At 41.3% G+C, this 22,927-nt stretch overlaps 1 protein-coding gene across 4 annotated transcripts in view; it reads right to left on the bottom strand.

The window, feature by feature from the left end:
• Positions 1 to 1,970: 1,970 nt before the first annotated feature.
• slc8a1b (solute carrier family 8 member 1b) overlaps positions 1,971 to 22,927 on the bottom strand; it is a 134,552-nt gene continuing 113,595 nt past the window's right edge. For 3 of the 4 annotated variants that reach the window (XM_071480048.1, XM_071480045.1, XM_071480046.1), the window contains exons 7-11: positions 22,609 to 22,708; positions 9,785 to 9,970; positions 9,485 to 9,574; positions 3,330 to 3,433; positions 1,971 to 3,024 (exon numbers count right to left, since the gene is read on the bottom strand). In XM_071480048.1, the coding sequence (XP_071336149.1) occupies positions 2,752 to 3,024; positions 3,330 to 3,433; positions 9,485 to 9,574; positions 9,785 to 9,970; positions 22,609 to 22,708 (753 nt within the window). In that variant the 3' untranslated portion in view covers positions 1,971 to 2,751. The remainder of the gene's footprint in view (positions 3,025 to 3,329; positions 3,434 to 9,484; positions 9,575 to 9,784; positions 9,971 to 22,608; positions 22,709 to 22,927) is intronic. The other variant, XM_071480047.1, reaches the window with a different exon arrangement.

Here is a 22,927-nt window from a genome sequence, read left to right on the forward strand (position 1 = left end):
ACCTCAAACAATAAAATGACTCTGCAGAGGATTTATTTGTGGAACCCGTGTGGGCCTGTATTATAAACTGAGTTTCACTTTGGGCTGAACACCAGGCTTTCTGCTATCACAGAGATGATTAACTTTTCACCAGGGTAGCTCACCATGGCTGTGCAGTTAATTAGCATCAGCTGACTGGGCTCATTTATGATGCTAATTAGCTCACTGAAATAATGAACTGATAATAGACTCCCAACATGGACAAAATTACTACACCATAAAAAAGTCAAGTGATGTTGCACATTTGAAATGAACTCCACTTGCATATGAACTTGCTCATAGCTGGATAAGGAAAGGCTTAGATAAGCCAGATAACCCAGATAGCCTAACTCACAGTAGCTCACTTTGCAAGACAGCTACCAGGGCTGAAGTTTCTGGGTGTGGGTGTTTTCCAACATACATGCAATTGAAAGGCTTGTATAAGGATTTCAATTTAAAAAATTGACTCCAAACCTCTGTGAGCTTGATAAACAGAGTCTGGCTGTCTGAGATTAGAAGTAACCTATGCTAGATGTCCCTACAGAGCTACTGTAGTACAATGGTATTTGCCCCTGTCTGTTAGTAAACCTATTCCCCCACCAACAACAAATACTTTTAAACTGTTCCTTCATCAGATGGCTCCCATGATAAGAATGAAAATTGGCTGCTGGAGTAAAGTTGGTTTCCAAGGCTGGCGTGAAGCAGTGAATCATGCAGATTACATTATGAGTCTTTACTCAAGAGAAAACACATGCCCTTGAATAGAGGCATAATATGAAGACAGATGTTCATTGCTTCCTTTGGGCTAAGTCCTTCATGATCCACATGGAAGGCTTGTATATTTAAGCATAGTAATGAGTGGAGGCGGCCTGGGAAAAGAACATAGTGCGTATGGTTTAATTTGGAATAAGGCTGACTGCAATTCAGAAGCAGTCTTTGTAATCAACTGGGAAAGACTCCCACTAACAAAGGTGGAAGCCTCATCTGCTTTTTCAATATTTGGGTAACTCTGGATACCTGGTCTGGTAATGTCTGCACTAAAGGAAGCTGTGTACTTTTTATTTCATGTAGTCTTGTTTATTTTTTTCTTATAAAGCCACACACTGAAGCAACGTCCTAACAACTAAGCAAGTGATGTATAAGGTTAAGGAATACAAATCCCTGTGAAATAGCCCCCTAAGGGCCAATCTATGTGAAGCATCATAAATCAAGGGTCAGGGTTAGGGATTAGTGGTTGTTTCTTACAAAGCCCTTGAGGATTTTGATTGGTCCACTGACCAGCCAGGGGGAGGTGCTAAAGACACACAGGGATAATCGAAGCTGTCGAGCGAACCAACGGGAAAGTGGCATCAAAGTGAGATAAACGATGACAGAGGCAGTTAACAGACATGAGGTTTCACTGAGGGCGGTACCTACGTTTTTCAAAGTCTATTGCAATGTTATGATTGACACATGATGGTGGCAATCTCATTGGTGGAAAACCAGGTAACAGAATTCCACAGTTAAAAAAACACAAATACACGCAAGAGTAACCTAGATATTTATGCAATGATAATAGTTTCTCTAACAGTTTTAAACGGTAGAGTGGCCATTTTGTCCTCTCAGACACGGCCTTATTAAAGGTAAAAGCACACTAACCCCTTTCTTGATTCAAATTAGTCCTTAAATCATTTACATCTACAGTATATAGCAACAGAAAGAGGGCCCATTCAGGAGCGCATGGTGTAACCAAGACATTCAGAAGGAAAATAGTGGAGCTGTAATGTACGTTCAGCTCTTTGTATTTACATTTGTAACCTCAGCGATGTTCAAAACCGTTCACTTCATACAACGCTCCCTCCCACGAAAGAGTCTTACTCAGCATTTCTACAGGCGGGGAGAGCGAGAGTCGAAAAGACCTCGAAATACGAAAGCATATTCCATCTCATGTCGAAACAGCAAAACGAGAGGCGTTTTTTTCTTTTTTTTTTTCTTCACAGTACTTTACCATCTTCCCACAACACACAAGCACAGAAACACACAGTCACACACCAGCACTCGCACAGTTTGTTGTCATTAAATAGTTGTGGCAATATATCCGCTTTCTTCAGATTGTGTTTTCAGTATCATGCTGATCATGCATGTACATACTGATACAGTTACTCTGTCTTTTTTCTGTCTCACTTGTGCCTGTTACTGTAGCTGGACGCGAAATGTTGTGGTTGAAGCCACACCTCCTAGCAGCTGTGAATGGTGTGTCAGTCTGTTTTAACTTCTCATTTTGATTTCTGTATGGTTGAACCAGCTGGGAAACATTGTGTGTGTTTATTTCTGTGTTTGCAACTTTGGGGATTAGTTTGAAGTATTTAAAACAGGGGCAGGTTTAAGACAGCTTGATTGGTTGGGATTTATAGGTTGAGAAAAAAAATTTATTCCATAGTTTATTTGTCTGTCCACCATTTTTCCATCTTCTGAGCCATTTCTCTAGCTCCTTTGATCCTCCTGTCTGCTGTTGTCCTCCCAAGTATCCATACTTCTTTCCGTTCTCTTTTAAGATGCTTTAATGCGTCTTCTATTCCTTCATCTGTACATCCATCCATTCATCCGTCAATCAATCTATTGCGTAAAGGGAGGGAGTGATAGATCAATGAGACAGCCTTAATTTCCAAATCCATCCATTCACCCACCTCCCCTTGGTTTCTTCCTCCATGTTCTCCTTCTGTCCCACCCTTCCCTTCATCACCTCCTGTCATCTTAGAAGCCCTGGATGTGGCAGTAGGCCTCCAGTGAGGAGAAGAGGATGTAGAGGAGCCACAGGCTGATGAACAGCATGGTGGTCAGGGCCTTCGCAGTCCGGGGCCCGCCCAGCTCTCCACCGATCTCTGGCCGCCGTCGGTACATCAGTGTGGCAACGCAGACGAAGGCAAAGATGGTGAAGAGGGTGACGGAGAAGGCCAGCGTGCCAGGGTCCACCCTGAACTCCTCCCCCTTGCTTTGGTGGTAGATGGCAGCGATGGACCACGCCACCTGTCAAGAACCATCACAGTCAAACTGAATGACATGAGATGTAGTGACTGTTTAAGACAGCTGAGGACACACCAGCAAAAATGGACGTCATTGTAGGTGACAGACGGCTGTGCTGGACCATGCTACTTAAATCACAAATATCTTTGCAATAATATGTCAAAGCAGAGGCATCATGCAGCATTAACGAAAGCATTAATTTTTACAAATACATGATAGTAATCACTGCTTTGGCAGCATGACAAACAGCCCCGCATTTACACTAAATATGAACCAGTCAATCACTCTCTAGATGAGCTGGTACTCACCCCGATGCCCAGGAAAACATTGACAGCGTTGGAGCCTGTCACATTACCAATGGATGCGTCTGCATACTGATCCTGGATAGCAGCTACCTTACTCGCAAAGGTATCTGAACGGAGAGAGGAGGCAGAAGGATCAGATTTGTGTAAGCTGTGCAAATTCTTTCAACACATTCAACTCAGTGGAAGTAAACATTATTATTATTATTATTATTAACAGTGTCACTGTCTTTCTAATAATATTAGTTTTAGATCTTCTGCAAACTAAAATCATTTTACTCAAGAATCTAACAAAGGACAGAGAGGAGAGCAAGGATATGTGAAGGTTTTTAAAATGAAATCAAACAGGGTTGGTGTAATACGACAGTGTGTTACACATATGTTTTGGGGGAAGTAATCTGTCTCCATATTGTCAGTTTTTGTGCACTTAAAAGGAAATAACTTTGAAACAATCATTTAATTTAAAGAACTTCAGTGCTAATGTCTGAGTTTAAAAGTTTTTTCAGCAAGAAAAAAAAAGGCGATTGACTTATTTTACTCTGCCGAGTTTGCCTTTCTGTTTGGAGAGGACACACAACTGCGGGGCACAATCTCATCATATGCAGTTACAGAACACACACAAAGACACAGGAGACAGAGTGAGCTGACAGCTGCTGTGCAGACTCTCATCCCCGGCTTGGACCTCCTGTGAGTGTGGAAGCTTCTGTGTTAGACGGCATTTTGATCAGTGATTGTGTGTGTTTGTGTTTTTGAAACTTATTTTGAGGCTGCAGCTCACTTTTTAACCTCTGAGCATCGTGTGGCTGTGGCCTTTCTGCCAGTTTTTTGACCAGAGGAAAAGGAAAAATCTTGATTCTGGTGACAACTTGGCCTTTCTCCTTCTGCCACCATCAGTCCAGACTTTATCTACTCTTAAATAACTGTTTTGTCCCTCTAACCACTGCAGTGCTGCTCACAAAGGAAAGGCTATTATGGAGATGATTAGGGCTTGGTGGATGTATTGTACATTACTGAATAATTAATAATGCATAATGTATCACACAGACTAATATTATTAATCTATGTTAGTCACTATTTGGTGTAAATGAAGTCTCACTGTTTATAAGCAGAAAAAGATTTACTCTTGCTGTTGAACTGCAGATCTTGGCACACAGTCATTTGTGAGTTACACAAGACCACAGTGACAGGGAAGGACGCTCTTGATAGATACAGAACACTAATAATTATTAATACAGAACACCGTGCAAATCCTGTTTTCCACATTTAGACAGGGAACCTTAAATTAGAAACCACAATCTTTAATCCTGTTACAGTGCTCTGTCGCTGGCAGCCAGCATGGGCCAGATTTGGACCAAGATCAATAAATTACAAGGCAGAATCTCAGTTTGCAGGGGCAAACAAATCTTGGCCTGACAACTAATCAGTGCTGCGATGCTTAGTCCCCAAAATGTTCCCCCCATTTCATGTCTGCCAAACAATGGCAGCTCCAAAGGGACAGTTTTCCTTGCCACACTGAAAGCAGCTTTGAACTTTCTGCCAAATCTTAACAATAGGCTCTTTCCTTGAGAGCACAAAGAGTGAGCAAATAGTCAAACAGTCAGTTAGTTCTCTTTTCTCTCCTTAATTTTCTGGCCGTATTCTCTTCATCAGTGATTCATGTCCTCTTCCTTAAACTTGCCAGACAGAGCTAGGGGGGATCAAAACTGATTGAAAAAACAAGGAAGTGAAGGAGAGAAAGCGGAAGAAGGGTTTTTCTTTAAGTGGCAGCCAAATGGGTGGTGGAAAAGCGAACAATGGGAAGGCCGGAAGAGGACTGAGGAGGAGAGAGAGGGTGGGAGGGTAGGCGGGAGGGTGGATGAGGCAATGGGCCAAGGAAAGAGTCCAGTGACAATAAATCTCCCCATACACCTTAAAGCGTCAAGGACAGGCCTTCTGGGCTTAAGTGTGTGTATGTGTGTGTATCGAGGCTCTATTTATGTGTGCCCGTCTGCCTGCATGTGTGTGTGTTTCTGTGTATAGCGCATGCATGAAGTGTGTGTGTGTGTGTGTTAGTGAACGATGCCACCTGGGTCCAATCTGATGCCATGCCTCCACCAGCTGGCAAAGGCATGTGTGTGCATCAATTGGTCTTTGAGTGTTTGTGTGGCTGATTGAGTGGGTGAGTGCGTGGTTGTTTGCATGTTTGGTAGCAGCGTGTGTGTATTTGTGTGTGTGTGTAAGAAACAGGTTCCACTCTGCAGCTCCTTCTGTGAGAGCCAGCCTCCCTGGAGAGGTCTCTGCCCTTTCCCTTTGCCTTTCTGTCAATCAACCGGTCTTTCCATCTCTCTTTTCTTCGTCTACCCTATCCTTCCTCTCTGCATCCTCTCCCTCTACCTCTCCTTCCTCTCTTCTCTGCTACCTTTTTCTTGTTGTCTCTTGAAATGGAAGGACTCGCTGGGGAGCACTCGTGCTCACGGCAATCTGGCAATCCTTCTGCATGTAGACATTTTTGCTTGGTGGAGAACATTTGGTCAAAGGGGAAACTCTGAGCAGATAGTGACGCTAAAGGGTCACAAAAATAGTTACACATCATCATCATCTTGAGAGATTCAAAACAAATCTAACAGTAGAACTTTTCGAGATAATCTTGCTCTTGACCGAGGAGTTGGACGACTGACATGGTTCTTACTGGTTATTTGAGTTGGTAAAAAGAAATGAAGTTTAATAAACACTAATAAATTTGTAAAGCAAGGAATCAGACTCTGGGCCAATATTCTAATAATGATTGTGTTTAGGGCAACTTATGATTATTTTGATTATTGATCAATCAGTTGATTAAATCAAAGGAAAAAAAATATCACAATTTCTCAAAACCAAGATAAACATCTCCTGTGTTTGTTTGAGATTATACAAAACATTTTTCTTGATTAATACCTTCAGATAATTAAAATGGTTGTAAATTAATCTTCTGTTGATTGACCAACTAATTGTTTCAAAATCCCTCTGTGTTAAATTCAAGTAGACATCATGACTGTAGGCTGTATTATAACTGATTGCTGATTTAGTATGAGTCAATCTGAAGTCTCCTTCTGTCTCTTTGTTCTCTTCAACCTCCAGAGACCAGTTGGATATCAAGTCCATTAAGCTGCTACACAACAACGTGACTTTTCTGAACCAAATACTTTCTTTCAGTCTCTCAAACCAAGATTTGACAGTAGCATTTTCTTGCCCGGATCAGAAAATGTGTCCTCATCCCCCGAAAAAGATTTCCACTGATTATCCCCCTGTTCATTTCTACCATCGTCTCCCAATTATCTGTGGATCAGCCAAATGATTTGTGGCAGGATGTTTGCAGACTCATGCTCATTTCAGTTCTTGTCTTCTTAAGACTTTAATGTGTCCTAATGACCTTAAAATCCTGGACATTTAGGGGCAATTTTGTCATAACAAATTTTAAAAAGGTCGCTTTTTTTTCATATGGTATCATTATTATAAAAGATTGCAGTACTCTGTAGATGCCGTACTGTCCAGACATCACACTTTGTATCTTCCTTATATAACAGCTGTGTCACTGTTCATTCATTGTCTGCCTGCCTTTGCTGTTTGCCCTGCAGTAACCCCTTCCCTTCCCACCTTTCAGCCACCTGACTCTTCCCTGCCCACCTACTGACCTGTTCCTAATTCCTTAATCAATCCCTAGTATACCGCCCCATTTCCACCCATTCTCTGCCAGATTATCTACCGTGTCTTCCATGCTATAGCTATCCAGCCTTGCATATCTGTTTTTGCTAGCCTGTCTTTAACCACCTTTTGCCCCATGACCTCACTATGTGCATTGCTTGCCCCTGCTTTTGACTGCTGAGCCTGAATAAAGGTGAACTATTTTGAACTTTTGTCTGCACATCTGCTTTGTGCATTTGAGTCCTCCCAGTCCTGAGCTGTGACAAGTTGTTTATCTCAACTGGGTCCCACGGTGCACTTTTCTCAGTTTAAATGTCAGTCTTTACTTTCTAAGGCCAACATGAAATGATACACATCACACTTTAAATACACCTTAGAGTCATACAACTGAGCTGAACCCCAAATCAACAACAAATTTTAGCTTCTAGTGGATCTAATCCTCCTTCAACAGCTCCACTCTTGTTCTGTTTTCTTCCTGTCTTTGTGTGTGTGTGCGTGTTAGCCTGGCTAACTGTGATAAACGAGGTTAATCATCATAGAACCACAGCACAGGATGGGTTTTATTAACTCTAATAGCCACAGAACTGGAGGTCTGTTTCTTTGTGTGAGTGTGTGGGCCACAGGAGGTTCTGTTAATAAGGCTGAGAGCCTCCGAAAGGCTGAATCACTTTGTTTCCATTCTGCACCTCTACACATTGTGTAGGTCTGTGTGTGTGTGTGTGTGTGTGTGTGTGTGTGTATTTCTGTGTTTCAAATAACTGTGTGTGTGTATGCATTTCTCCATAAATTCAACTGTTAGCGAGCGTGTATTTCTGTGTTTGTGTGTGCAAATATTATGTGTTTGTATGAGCACATATATGCATGTGCGTGTGTGTAAAATAATATCTAATACATCACTTTTATCCCTGAAGCCCCTAAATGGGAGGACAGAGACCACTTGAGCCTGACATGACAAATAGGCCTATGCTAATAACACATGCCGGCCCCAGTACAGGTGTGTGTGTGTGTGTGTGTGTGTGTGTATATGCATGTGTGTGCGACTCCTATTCCAAGCTTTTATGTGTCGCGAGCATATGAGTATGTGACTCTGTTAATTAATTTAAGTTGCACAGTGGTTTATATGTCAGCATGTTGTACATCTAGCATTCAAGCGTGTACTAAATGTCTGCATGTGTGTCCTCTGTGTGTGCGTGCACAGAGGCAGGAGACTGGGGCCAAGGTTAAAACGCATTTAGCCGGCTGTTGCAGTCTTCGGTCATTCTTCATGTTTGGAGGATGATCCATGCTGCTGTCTACAGGCTGCAGTGCTTCGTCTAACAGGCTCCCACATATAAAAACACACTGGAGGGACTGGAAACCACTGGGTCAGTCATGGTGAAACCCCCCTTAGCGTGACAGCGTGTGTGCTTGTTTCATCTTAGCTCATTTTCTCTACAGATGTTTACAGTAAATAAAATGATCTAAATCTAAATTAATTAGCAGGGTTGTCCTCCATTGAAAAAGGTCTTACATAATTGTCTTTACTTAATCAATTATTTCAATCAATTTAGAATAAATGTATCTCTTCCATCTACTTTATCGTTTTTACTTTGCCTGCAGCACCAATGCTTATTAAAGATCAAAGCAAGTTTGTGAATATGATCATTATGCCAGAGATGTGACATTCATTTCCCAGTAATGAACAATGACTAATGGCCCATTCTCCATAATTAAATAAGCATAAAAGTCTAAAAATGTCTTCGTTTGCCGAAACTCTAATGGCTGGATTGGTTGACTAATTGAAGAAGTGGGGGTAAATCTCGTAATTCATCATAAACCAAAGTAAAAACAACTTCACTTCTTCTCTGTTGCACGTCATCACGTGTGAGATGCATCTTTGTGTAGGTTTGTATTGTATCTATGCAGATACTTTCGGTCACCAATACATGTTACACCATTCGTGCATTTCTGCAGCTTTGCAGGTGAACACACTGTAGCTCCTTGTCTTTCCATTTTCTTTTATAGCTACCATTGATTTGTTTTACCTGATTGTTGTTTAAAAAAACATTGACTTTAATGAGGCTTTTAGACACTGTGTGTGCGGGGATATACTCTGTGAGTTGTCTCTTTTACTCTGCAGTGTACACGCTGAGGAAAGAAATGGGGGGAATAAAGCTCCTAGTAATAAAAACTGAAGCGGGTAATAGAAAATGTCAAAGCATGCGCCCTGAAGGGGATCATTGATGAATGCAAATCTATTCCTGCATTGAAGACCTCTGAGTATTTTATGCTCATAAGGGCCTTATGAAGCTAAATGCCACATGTGGAGGGAGAAAGGTCTTTGATTAAAGCTGGCAGAAAGTCCAATAGCAGGATAATTAAAATGGCAGCAGCGTTGGATCAATATCGGCTCACACATAGATGTATATGAACATACAATGTATCAGTTCACAAACAAACACACACACACACACACACACACACACACACACACACACACACACACACACACACACACTTACCTGGTACAGAAGTTCCCAACGCAACAAATACCACGGCTGTGACTGAGTCTTTCAGGCCCACTGTGCAGCCAAAATGAGAGGCAAGGTCCCCTGTAATAAAAAGAAAAGAAACGTGAATGCTACAAAACAAAATATTTTTAACATATCAATGTCTTTTTTTGTAAAAAAATAAAAGAGTCCTATTATAAACAAGTTTTCATTCGCCTCTTTGAGACATTCATTTCCAAATATTCTTTGAAAAAGTGATGGAATTTGATTTGTGTTTAAATTTCAAACTGGTCCTGTCAGCTGTCATCTCACCAATGATGGCGGTCAGCAGTCCAATCATGCAAATGGAGACGACGAAACAGGCCCAGCCGTTCCAGTACTCTGTGGGTGGGACGAAGGCGAACAGAACTTTCCAGAAGACGGTGAGGAAGTGCATGACGTAGTCGAAACATGACGGCAGCTTCTCCTCACCACACTCCTCGTCGTCATCATCCTCGCCTGGGGGAGAAAGTGTTTAGAGAAATCTTAAGTTAAAGCTCTAGGCTTGACTGACTGTAACCTCCAAAGTTACCGTCATATTAGTACCATATTCCTGCTTTGTGTCACTGTCCCTCTGCCCCTGAAATACTGTCATAAAGAGGGAATTTCATACTAAAAACTTTTGGATTTTGGAAGATCCCCTCTTTGTCTAACTCAGGCTACTGAAGCCTCATATTAGCTGCAGCTGAACTTTAAAATGTATTTTTACACAGACTGAGGACTGTGGTTGATGTTCTGCATTACTTACATTGAAAATGTGAACCTATCCTTTGACTGAGCAATAACAGGTACTGTACGCTAATAACGAAACATTAACTCCACAGGGAAGTTTCTAAATCTACTCAACTTTTCTCGAGCTTCAGACGAGCTGGAGACTGACCATGGATATATCCTGTGGTATGTCATGGAGCATATTCCGCCACCACCTTGTGGATGGTAATGCAATGCTTAATTAGCCATCTGATATCTGCAAAACTAACGACATTCCCATCAGCTTCAACTGTCCTTTGTTTTTAGTGCTAATTTGCAAATATTAGCATGCTAACACATTACGGTGAACATAGTAGATATTATACCTGCTTAACATTAGCATGTTAGCATGCTAAAAGTCGCATGGCTGCAGACTTATGTTGTGACTGGAATCTGGACAAATTTAAATGCTTGTAGTTTGAAAAACTCAGTTATTAAATGTTTAATATCATTTTTTTTAAACCATCAGTTTAAATTGACATCTGCACGTTGTAATAAAGAATTATGCAGGTGATGGAGATGATAATATATCAAACAAAGGGAAATAAAAAAAAAAGTCATACTAAAATAGACTGAAAACTGATGTTGCACTTGTTTTGGCTTCAGGATAATTTCGACAGAATCAGCTTCACCCTGCTGGGGAATAAGAGCTAATGTTCTCTGTCCATCACCTGAAGTGCAAAGGATTAAAGGACTCTGTCTCTGCCTCTGACTTCACTCTTCACTCCAGCAGAGGGGTCATAAGTTCAAGTTTAATGACAGAAAAATGCAATCCATTATCACGACAGAGATTTAAAAAAAGACTCAGTTTAACATCACTTCTGATCAAATGTCAGGCAGGTGTGTGTGTGTGTGTGTGTGTGTGTGTGTGTGTGTCTGTGTGATGTTAGTATCAAAGTCTAATCACTGGCTCAGGACATGGACGACAGCCATTTTCAAACGAGACAAATGAATGAATAAACAACTACCTGCTGTTCCATGGAAACGTGCTGACTGGGTAAATCCCAGTGGAAGCCATGATCTCTAATTGATTTTACCAGCATCATTCAGTCACTGCAGACTATTAACCCTTTATGAGCTGCTGAGGCATCCAAATGCTCAAAACAGACAAACAGAATGCATCTGCACCCTGAACTGAGCAGAGTGTTGGAGAGTCTCCTTCTACCACAGCAACTGTCTATCCTGCTGAGGTGTTATTTATGCCTTTGTCTTGCTTCATGACATATTTCTTGCGAAGTAATCCTTCATAATCTTGATTTTGAGTGTCCAAAGATGAATTTTGTATATGTCTTGCATTATTTTTCAGTTTTATATTTGAATTCACCCAGTAAAGATACGGGCAGCATCTTTATTGATTGGATGTAGGTCCTAAAGAAAATTCTGCCTTGAATTGTTTTAGTTTGGAGCAAGGAAAAACTGGAGGCTCAGAAAAGCCAAATTGAGACACACTTTCTCACATGCACCCTTTAATTTCAGTGATGGATAAATGACTTTCTTTTGACATATGTCATTTAGGATTGGATGCGTGAATGCATCAGCCTTGGCAACACTGTCATAACAGATAATAAAGCAGTAAAACATTAGCAAAAAAAAAAAAAAAAAAAAAAAAGCCATCTTAACATTTGAATTGTCCTTAGCTTAAGTTACTGCATAACCATAATGATCCCGAGACGAGACAGGCAGCTTCAGCACTGTCCTTCTGTTGTAAGCACACAACACAGCCTGATATTTAAGTCATTAAACAAAAGTCAAGAGCCAGATCCAGGCTGTGTGTTGTGCACTTTCTAGGCGTTAGTATAGGTTAACACAAAGATTAATGTACTCTATCTAATAGGGCATATAATCTCCTCAGAGGTCACGCACCTTGTTTAACATAATTAAAAATAAATGTTCCCCTTTCAGAGTGAGTGCTTGGAGCAAATCAAACCATCAGCTATAAATGAACAGAGGAAGGTCAGCGCAGGGTGCAAGGGCCTCATTCATGCACACAATCACACAATCACACAATCACACACACACACACACACACACACTTGGTTATGAATTATAAAACAAGACTCTCTACCTGAGTTATGTCACTTTTTACTTTAAGCAGCTCTCCCTGCCGCCCACACAGTCTGTCATGACTGAATGGAGCCACTTCTCTCTTGTTCTCGCTCTCATGTTTATATGAGCTCTTTTGTCACAGTCTTGGTTTCTTTCTTTTCTGTTTCTGTTAATTGTGTGGCTCCCCAGCAAGCACCCATGGAAGAAACGCAGTCCCACAGTCTGGGGTAACCACACTGGGGAAAATGGTAACGTTCTTCAGTGAAGATATATGGAGGATTAGACACTGTCTAAAAGCAGTGAATTTTTCAAAGTAACTCACCTTTTCCTTGGTCACATTTTGCTGATATAGCCTTTATATAACCAAATGTTCTCTGTGACTTTTTTGCCTCATCCCATTTAATCTTCCTCATCCCTCTACAACTTTCTGTCACGCTCTAAATGCCACTGTCGGTGTCTTCGCTCCATTTTCTGTGTGTGTGTGTCTGTGTGTCTGATATTCTTTGTTTTAGTATTTGGCGCCTCATTAGCTTCCACAAAGCTGTTCCTGGTCTCTTTAATGACGTGAAACAGCAATACCTGTACAGATAAAATAAAAACATATTGTAAAAACTCTATATGAAACCTATTAGAAATTGGATCAATTTATATGATCATATATATCTAACCTATATAGATATGTATCTTTATGTGTGACATATTTTATGTAAACATATATCCAAAGCCTGTCAATATATGTTGATGTTTTAACCAGTAGGGCCCCAAAGTCTGAGACCACTTTTCCAGAAAGTAAAGATACACGTTTAATATTAACGAGAAACTGATGAGAAAAACATATATAAATGTATAGAATTTTTAAATGTGTGTTGTTGTAATAAACTTGCATATATATGTTAAATATATATTGTTAACATATTTGCTTGGAAAATGTTTTACCATATAAGATATTTTTAATATATGTACCTTAAAACATTTTACAATGTGTATTTCATATAGTATGTTATAAACTTACATATTAATTTATACAGAGGATGTCGTATCTATGTGATAATGATTTATCCCCTTATAGGTGATAGATCATCATTCTTGACATATATTTCATATATCACATTTTTGTATGGGATGAAATGAAATGAAACGAAAAGCCACAGCCTATCAAAAAAAAAAAAAAAAGTAGAAATAATGTCCCAAGCAACAATAAAGAAAAAAAAATCTGTATTAGTTGCTTATTGGTTAGCATCTCATGCTAATCTGACAGCTGCTGGCACAGGCTTTTCTATTGAGAGGCACCAGCGTGTGAATGTGCTTGACATAAAGAAGAGATAACAAATGTTATCTCCTGTGGCTCTGAGCATGCCCAGAAGCTGCATTCTCATAGGTCAGGGCAGTAGTGGTCTGCAGCTCTTCTCCACAGGCTGCTAGCCAAGCAAGGTGCGTGTTCATGAGGATATGGGACTGTGTGCTCAGAGTGACACGGTCTGAGCTCAGGGGACTTGTAGGAATCAGTCATACCACTGCCTGTTTACAGAAGATCACACACAAAAACACACACACACACACACACACACACACACACACACACACACACACACACACACATCCAGACTCACTCACACACACACACACACACACACACAGGGCTTTGAGACTGATGTGGTCCAATGAGCTTCTGTGCAGAAACCATGTGAGCTGCTGCAAAATGACTCTTCAAAGAAGTGGATAGAGAGAGAGCCTGGATAAATCATATCAGGCTTCATACGGCTAGTTACTGAGGTTTTGCAAAAACACACACCCAAACACACACACTGAGCTCAACAGAAAAAGACACACACAGACAGGACAGCATAGGGGAAGAATAAAAAAAGATACATGGGATACGTGCACAGACTCTGAATCCCAAACGGAGGCAGGAACATCACACACCCAGTGCACTGTGGGCAATATCACACACACAGCCGAGAAATACAGCCTGTCCACGCTGATGTTTACATTTGAGTCACAGAAATAAGCTGCTGTGGTTGTCAAAAATAAACAGAAGTCACATTTTGAGAGCTTTTGACAAACCTCAATGCAAATTCGAAGACATGCCCATAATCTTAAAAGGCTTATCTGTCCTGCTGGTATCAAACATTCTCTCCACCGTAAGGTGAATCTCTATTTTACCCAGCTTCTCAAGATTTCCTTGACCAAACAAATACTGCCTTACTTCAAACTAACAGGCAACGTCCTCAACTTTACCATGACAGCCGCGTGATTATGTGTGTGTGTTTGTGTCATGGTGACATGCTCATATTTATATTCATGTTCCACTGGTCCTGTCATCCTGTCTGTCTCAGAAACACACACACACACACACACACACACACACACACACACAAAGAGGCACCAGAGTCACTGGAGAGCTTCAAACAGACAGTGGACAGTGAAACGAGGCTGAATCTTTAAAATAGAAATAAAATCATTAATACAACTTAATCATTCAAAACCAGTTGGAAACTGTGTCATCGTTTTGTTCTGCAAGGACTGAATCTCACATCCTTGAGGAAGCATTTGAATCTGTTTTTATCTCTGCTCTTTCACCGTTTCATAAGAGCAATTATCACAAACAGTCCATCGGTGAACGAGCCAGTCGGCCTGCCTTTTGACAGTCAGTCAGCCAACCAACAAATCAATTAAATAATCAGTCGTTTAGCGAGTCAAACATTCACTGTCACTCATCATCTACAGGATGGAAATTACAGTTTGTGCACAGCAGGGACAGACAGGTGGTGTCGTGAGTGCCAGTGCGATGAAGGCAGCTGAAGAAGTGTACATTTTCTGCTCTCACATTCGGCTACAAAGAGGGTGCTGGCCTTTCTTGAATATGTCAAAGACACAAAAGCCTGTCACAAAAGTTAAAGAAAGCTTTGGCACGAGTTGAATCATCATTTAGCAATAACAAGAACACATACGCACAACATGCAGCACATTTCTTCTCTTGTGGTGATGTTTTTTGGCATGAAATTCTCCAGTGAACATGTCTGAAGTCAACTACACCGACTTCCATGCTACAAGGCCCGTCCTCTGTATTTTTATTCTTGCAGTGTTTTTGCTTGAATACCTACACTGCCCACACTACCCCGAGGTGTGGATTCACATACACAAACACACACAGATACATGTCCATAAATAACACACAAACACACACACACACACACACACACACACACACACACACACACACACACACACACACACACACACACACACACACACAGAGGAGCAGGTGATGAACAGTGCAGTGTGGTCCCAGTAATTACAGGGCACTGGAGTGTGGAGTGGTTGCACATCAATCTCTTTCTCTTTCCTTCACTTTTTCCTCTCTCTGTCCTAACAGCCCCTCTCTCTCTCTCCCTCTCTCTCTCTCCCTCTTGATTTCCTTCCCATTGATTTTTTTCTCCATCTTGTTGTGCCTTTGTGTGTGCTGCTTCTCTTGGTCAAACAGTCTAGTTCAACAAGAATATGTTCTTCAAACCATGTCGTAGACTTGTACTAAAATATATAATTATGCATTAGATTAGGGAAAGATCATATTTATGGTTTGAAGAAATGGAAATTGACAATTGGTGGGAGATTGACTGTGAACAGCTGTCTGCTGTGGCAAACTATACTACTGATCAAATGATCAAACTACACTTGACTACAATTGACAAGGCGACTCAATGGGGTGTCAATAATGAATCTTAGGCCCTGTTCAGACCTGGTATTAACGGGCGTCTTGGGTGATCTGATCACAAGTGGACAGCTCTGACTACAGCAGCTGACACCTGACTGTCTCACATAGGTCTCGACTGACCACCTGTGATTGGATCTCACTTCCCTCGCTTTACATGCAAATAACACATATGTCTAGTAATTTTTTAATGTACGTGAATTAGGATACATTAACCTTCACACTGCTAAAATGTGGCCCAGACCACGTCTGAATGTGGTCTGAGTGATCGGATCTATAAGCTGTCCTCGCTGTGTGATTGGATCACCTGAGACAGATGTTAATACCAGGTCTGAGCAGGGCCTTAGTTGAATGCAGCACATAGTTTTACACCTTCTACAACATGTTGCTTCCCTTTGTGCACAACCATAAACACAACACCATGAAAAAATAATGCTATTTGACATCACCCTCAGGCCAGGAGCGTTATACCAAATCAATCAAACACCTGTGGACTCTATCTGTGTACTTCCTGCCCAGACTCTCTCCCTCTTCCTCCTGACTGGAAGCAAAAAGCCAGCGGCCATTTTCACCACATAGAGATAATGAATGTGCACATTTGTTGTTGGTCCCTGGCATCGCCTTCCCAATCACAGCAAACTGCAGTATGATTGGTCAGTGTCCAACATGTGGTCTGTCATGGCCCTCAGTCAAATCACAGCAGTAATTTTGGACTCTATGATCACATAGTTTAACACAATGGTCAGAGACAAAAATATTATCATCCGATCGTGCCATAAGAAGTTTCACAGTGTGACAACATGTTACTTCCACATTTACTCCCCCGTCTGTTTCAGTGTAGTTGCTTCATTGTCAGTGTGTACATTTGGAATTACAGTAACCAATAACTCTTCCAACATTTAGTCTCATCCTTTAAGGTATGTATAAGGAATGTCTTTTCCAGTGCCCATTTATCTCAATGAAGCGATCAAAACAGACACTCCCTGCTCCTGAGGAGTAACATGTAAATGACTATCAATACATTAAGACGTCAACGCCATCAAACTGCTCGCTCTACTTGACAGGCTTGTCACATACTGTACATGCACAACTGCACACTGACGAACACATAATCTCGCACTGTCTCTCTGTGTTAACTTATCAGGGGAAAAATTCTCCATCAGCTGCGCAACCAACACAAAACAGCGGGTCAGTGTACACACACACACACGCGCCAGGACACTGACATTTCAGAGGGCTTTAATGGCCGGCTGGCTAAATGCAGGTCTCTTGCTTTGAGATGAATGTCATGGTCTCAACAGCATTTTGTGTGCATGTGTGTGCACGTCATTGTCAGCGCCAAACTGGTGTTATTATGCAGTGATTGTGATGGCTGCCATCTTAGCAGAAGCCAAAACTACAATCTTCCCCTAATTGAACTGATAAGCACCAACAGATATTTTGCCATATAAGAGGCCAGAATCATTTCTGGAGGGTTTTGTTAGCGTGGAGATCTCGATCTGACAACGCAGACGGAGACGATGAGGAAGTCTAAATGTCTCTGGTCAAAGATGAAGGAATATTTGAGGCTCCTTTAAAGTGATTTTAATCTTGATTCCAATCTAATATGAGATAAGAGCGAGTGAGGGAGGATGATAGGGGGAGGGAGTGAGAGAATGAGAGCCAGGAAGAGACAGAGAGAGAGAGAGAGAGAGAGAGAGAGATGAGATTAGAAGAAAGCTATTTTATCAGTGTGTGTTAAATCCACCATCGTACCACCGACAGCCGCTCTGCACATGTTCAAACCCTTGAACCAGCAGTGTGTGTTTGAGGGGATGAGCTGCCAAGTTACAGCGCGTCTCCATTTGGGCTTATTGTGTGTGTGTGTGTGTGTGTGTGGCATTATGTGGGCTCAGCGGTGGGTCAATTCCACATAGTGTGTCCACAGCAATAGCACAAGAGCTCCTACAACAGATGTCTGAGATTATTAGTTGTTTGTCTTATTTGTTAAGAGACTAATTGCCTTCCATCGTACTCTTTTTCTCTTTTGGAGCCATTTCAGCTCATTTTCCTACTGTGGTGTTGCATGATTTTATCCATCCATCAAAATGTCTTGTCTAATGAGTGTTATGTCATTATCCACATTTTTTTCTCGCTTTTGCCTCTCCATCCCCATTCTCTCCCTTTTTCATTTTCCTGCTGTTTTTCCCCTCTTCTTTCCTTACATCTGTCTTTCCTTCCTTCCTTCCTTTCAGTAGGTTAAGTTACTGTTTGAGATGTTTTGCTTGCTTCAGTCCTCACCTCACCTTCAACCTTCTTCTTATCTCCAGCATCCATCCATCCATCCATCCATCCATGAGGGAGAAATGACCAGACCTGAGTCTGGAGGAGTTGAACCTGGTGTGACCTTATGTCACAGCCAAGGTCCCTCATTTCCTCCTCATCCCTCCATCATGGGTTCATTACATTTTTACTCCACAAGAGGAATAATTAATCTTTGACCTCCCTCGTGTGTTTAGTAATTAACTGGGGGGCAGCAGATGGAGGGAGAGTGTGGGAGATATGGAAAAAGAAGCATTGCATTGAGGGGGGCAGAATGAAATAACTCAAAGTGAATGTGATAGGGTTGGGACTATAGTAAACCCACTTAAACCCACTTAATACGACTTTATCTTTGCTGATTACAGTTTATTCAGCAAAGATAAGACGACATAAGTCGTGGTGAGTTTAATTTATTCTCCTCTACACTGCATAAAGCTTAGTCTGCAATATGACCACAATCTCTCCTTAAGCTTAACACAATTGGATGCCTCAGTTCTTCTTTGGTGTAGATACAAAACATGAGGAAGCATCTCAGTATGAGCATCACACAGTATCAGACAGTCTTATACTGTAGCTTGTTTGAACTGTGAAAAAAAACACACAGCAATTCTCTTGGGGGGAAAAAAAAAAAAAATCGGCTTTGTGTTTTCAGGCGCTGCAACAAGGTCATTTGGTGGCACACAAGTTGGCATTATTCTAACTTCACCAAATCAGCTGAGCCAAATAAATACTTACAAACAAGCTGGGTGTGAAGGAGTCTTTGTGTGATGTAGTAAAACACAGACAATGGGATCTGGTGGTAATGATGGCAGATGTAACTGATTTCAGACTGATCCCAGCTCCCTCTAGGTGCAAACACACTTCTATCTCCACATGTTGTCTGTGTCATTGACTCCTAATCACTTATACTGCACATTACATATTAGTATACTATTAGCTTACAATAAGAAATCAACATCTTTCTCAGCATGTACTTTATTCATTGCTCTAATTCTCATTCTCAGTAAACAAAGAGCGCAGAGAAAGATGCTGGCGAATCAATTCTTTCACAGCTGGATGTCTGACTAACCAATCACCTGCCACTTTGATCTGTAAGCCTCCAATCAGCTCCTGATCTCAGAGACTTTGAACTCCTGCAATCCAATCAGCTTCAGGTTTAAAGGCCCTGAAAAACTAATCAGCTTCCAGTTTGATCTGGTTTTAAATCTGATTTGGGCTGTTGACTGCATGTGTGTGTGTGTGTGTGTGTGTGTGTGTGTGTGTGTGTGTGTGTGTGTGTGTGTGTGTGTGTGTGTGTGTATTGCAGTTGACCTGTTATAATTTTTCAGGCATACATGTGTGTTGAATCATTGCAAAACCCTGGTGTGTTTAATTGCTATGTGGATACAATGTAATGAAGCTGTGTGTGTGTGTGTGTGTGTGCATGCGAGGGAGAGTGTGTCTCACAATAAAAGCATATTCTTCAGTGGAAACTGCACTCACCGACTTTTTACTGTGGTTACCACACACACACACACACACAGAGCACCCTGTCAGCCTCGACAAGCTAATCCCAGATAAGAGAGTGAAGACAGGCCTTTTCATTAATGGCATCAGCTCACCAACAAAGGCTGGCTGACAGGCTGGCTAACTAAAGCACAAACAAACACACACACACACACACACACACACAGACACCCACAGGATAAAGTTATTTGAAGGCACTGAAGTGATTGAGCAGTCTGTAGACAAACAATGCTCTAACACAAACCCGGTTTCAAAGATGGCAGCGGCAAATTGGGTGATTTTCCTTTGTCCCACTGTGTATACACAGTGATTATCCGAGCTATTTTCAGATAAACAAATGAATGTTTTGCTCCGATTAACAGTGTTAACAGTGATTTGCTCCTTTCTAATAGTTTTCCTTCTTGCATATGCAGTTCATGGAAATGTGACCTTGACTCCTTAATGTGCTCCTGTCTGTCTGAGCTGCGGGAAATGAACGAGCTACAGTTTTTGTTGAGATAATCATCAGCAGCACCTACACACACCCAGCTTTGCTTGCAGCAAAGCAGTTGCAGTGGGGATGAATCTGTATTACACAGTACCAGCAGGTAGGGGGCATGTTTGAGTAACTACAATATTACACACCTAGTATAGTAGCCTCTTGTAAATGATAATGAAATAACATTACTGCAGTAATAATGACTAAATTTAACCCTGCAGCTGTTCACATAGTGAAACAATTCTAGCTAAAGCTATATAATGTACCCATAGCGTACTATACAATTTAATAACTCAAGACAGAGTAAAGAAAAGATCAACACCACTCTCATGTCTGTCTGGTAAATATGAAGCTACATCAAGCAGCCGGTTTGTTTAGCTTAGCATAAACACTAAAATGGAGGAAACAGTTAGACTGGATCTGTCCAAGCTAACAAATCAAAAACTCACTAATTATCACATTATGTCTTGTTTGTTTACTGTAAAAAGTATAAATTGAAGTTTTACTGTTATGTGCAGAGGGCTACTGTTTATTTGTTGGCCAAGAAGGTAGGAGGAGAGTGTTACCTTCAAACAGATCCAAGCTAACTATTTCCCCCTGTTTCCATTCTTTGTGCTAAACTAATTTAAGCTAAACATCTGCTGGCTGTACACAAATGATCTTCTCATCTAACTCTTGGCAAGAAAGCAGATAATATTCCCAAAATGTTGAACTACTCCTTGAAGTAATTAAGTTAAACTAAGATGTAGAGTGAGGTTATAAAAGAACACTTTGTCTCACTTTTCTGAACACTTTGTCTAAAGCTCTTTTGCAGGTAAAATCCACAGGGGGGGAATGTTGGAGTACAGAATGAACAGAAACAGAGTGTAAACCACAAAAACCCGGGCATCAACAGTAAACCCAGGAGGGAGAGAGACTAATACTGCTCATTATTGCTGGGTAATTTTTTTGAAGGTAAAATGTGTACATGAAGCTTTGTTGTGCAACAGAGATGCCCTGTTGTACGGATCGTACTCAGATTAAATTACAAAATTGTGACTCATGCTGCAAAATCTGTCAAAATAATATGATTTTTTTTTTGCATGTTGTTCAGGCCTACTGTCAAGGTTGACAGTGGGGTTTGAAGCAGAAACACCAACGACAGCCTCTTGAAATATTGTTGTCTCTGGTCCCTCTCCTTTTCCACTGATGAGCTGCGGCAATATCATCCTGCCTCCAGAGGGCAAGTTACCACTAGTAACCAATCAACTGTGAAGATTCTGCAGTGAAACAGAAAAAAAAAATCTGCCTCCTCAGTTTTCTCTCGTCCCTTGTGCCTCAACCACTCCCTCCTTCACCAGTTTACTTGTTGCATGAATTTGTTCTCTCTCTTGTTCTCTTTATCAACCTGCTAAAACTTCACATACATATTCTTCTATTCCGTGCACTATATTTCTCTTCATGCTTACACTCTCTTTTTCATCACTGCGCATGTTTCTCAATGGCTTTTCCACTCTGCCTGCATGCTCTCTCTCTCCCTCTCTCTTAGTCTCTGTTTGCATAATATATGGACTCTCTCTCTCACACCAGGTTTCATTATCTCTCACTCTTAACGTGTATGCTCTCTTTCTCCCTCTTCATGGGACATTAACACCATCTTAGCTCATAAAAGATCTTGACACCGATAAGACATTAGTGTTGAATATTTCCCTCTTTCTCTAGGCCTGTCTGTCACACATTAACACACACACACACACACACACACACATCCTTGTCTTTGTGGGGGCTGAAACACACACAGTCGCTCCCACAGTCGCTCTCAACATAATCTCCCATCTGGTCAGTGTTTGTCTGCCCAAACCATCAAACCAAGCCAGTTCACTTTTCCAGTAACCATTAAAAGCCATGAACACACACACACACACACACACACACACACACACACACACACACGACTCCATGGCACAATGAAATCAGCCCACTTCATTTTTCTCAGCCATTACTTGGTGCGATCGCCATCATTAGAGTAGCCAACTGCACATGGCCATACGTTCAACATGACACATCTGATATATTTAGATATATTGATCATTAGGAAGCAGAGCACGGGACCACACAGAAGTCAACAGATTATAAAACTGCAGCTGTTCAAACTAAAAAGAATTTATATGACACACACCCTCACACTCACTCACTCACACACACACACACACACACACGTGCATCTTCAAACAACCCCAGATGACTGCAGTTAAATTCAGAGCTGAATGCTTGAACGTATTAAATTGATACACACTCACACACACACCTGTCTACTGGCCTTACCTGCGCTCACAGTGATGGCTTCTATGAACTGGTCTCTCCAGCTGTTGGTTCCAACCAGCAGAGCCAGGTTGGTCTTCTTTATCAGCTTGTCCACCGTGTTCTGCCAAAGGACAGATGGATAACAATGGTTAGAGACACCACGATACACCACAGTACTCAAGATGCCATGTTATATCATAAATTCATTAATTTGTGGGAATTAGCCATTTGCCATTTGTTTGGCATGAGAAATCTGCTGGACTGCTTTATGGCACCAAACAGGAAACTGGCAGTGTCCTTTCAGAGTAAATGCAAATGTTTTAAAGTCTTCAGGAGAAAT

Source organism: Trachinotus anak, unplaced genomic scaffold (assembly GCF_046630095.1).
Source record: "Trachinotus anak isolate AG129_WGS33_773 ecotype Australia unplaced genomic scaffold, CSIRO_AGI_Tana_v1 ptg000007l, whole genome shotgun sequence".
In the NCBI taxonomy this organism is placed as follows: Eukaryota; Metazoa; Chordata; class Actinopteri; order Carangiformes; family Carangidae; genus Trachinotus; species Trachinotus anak.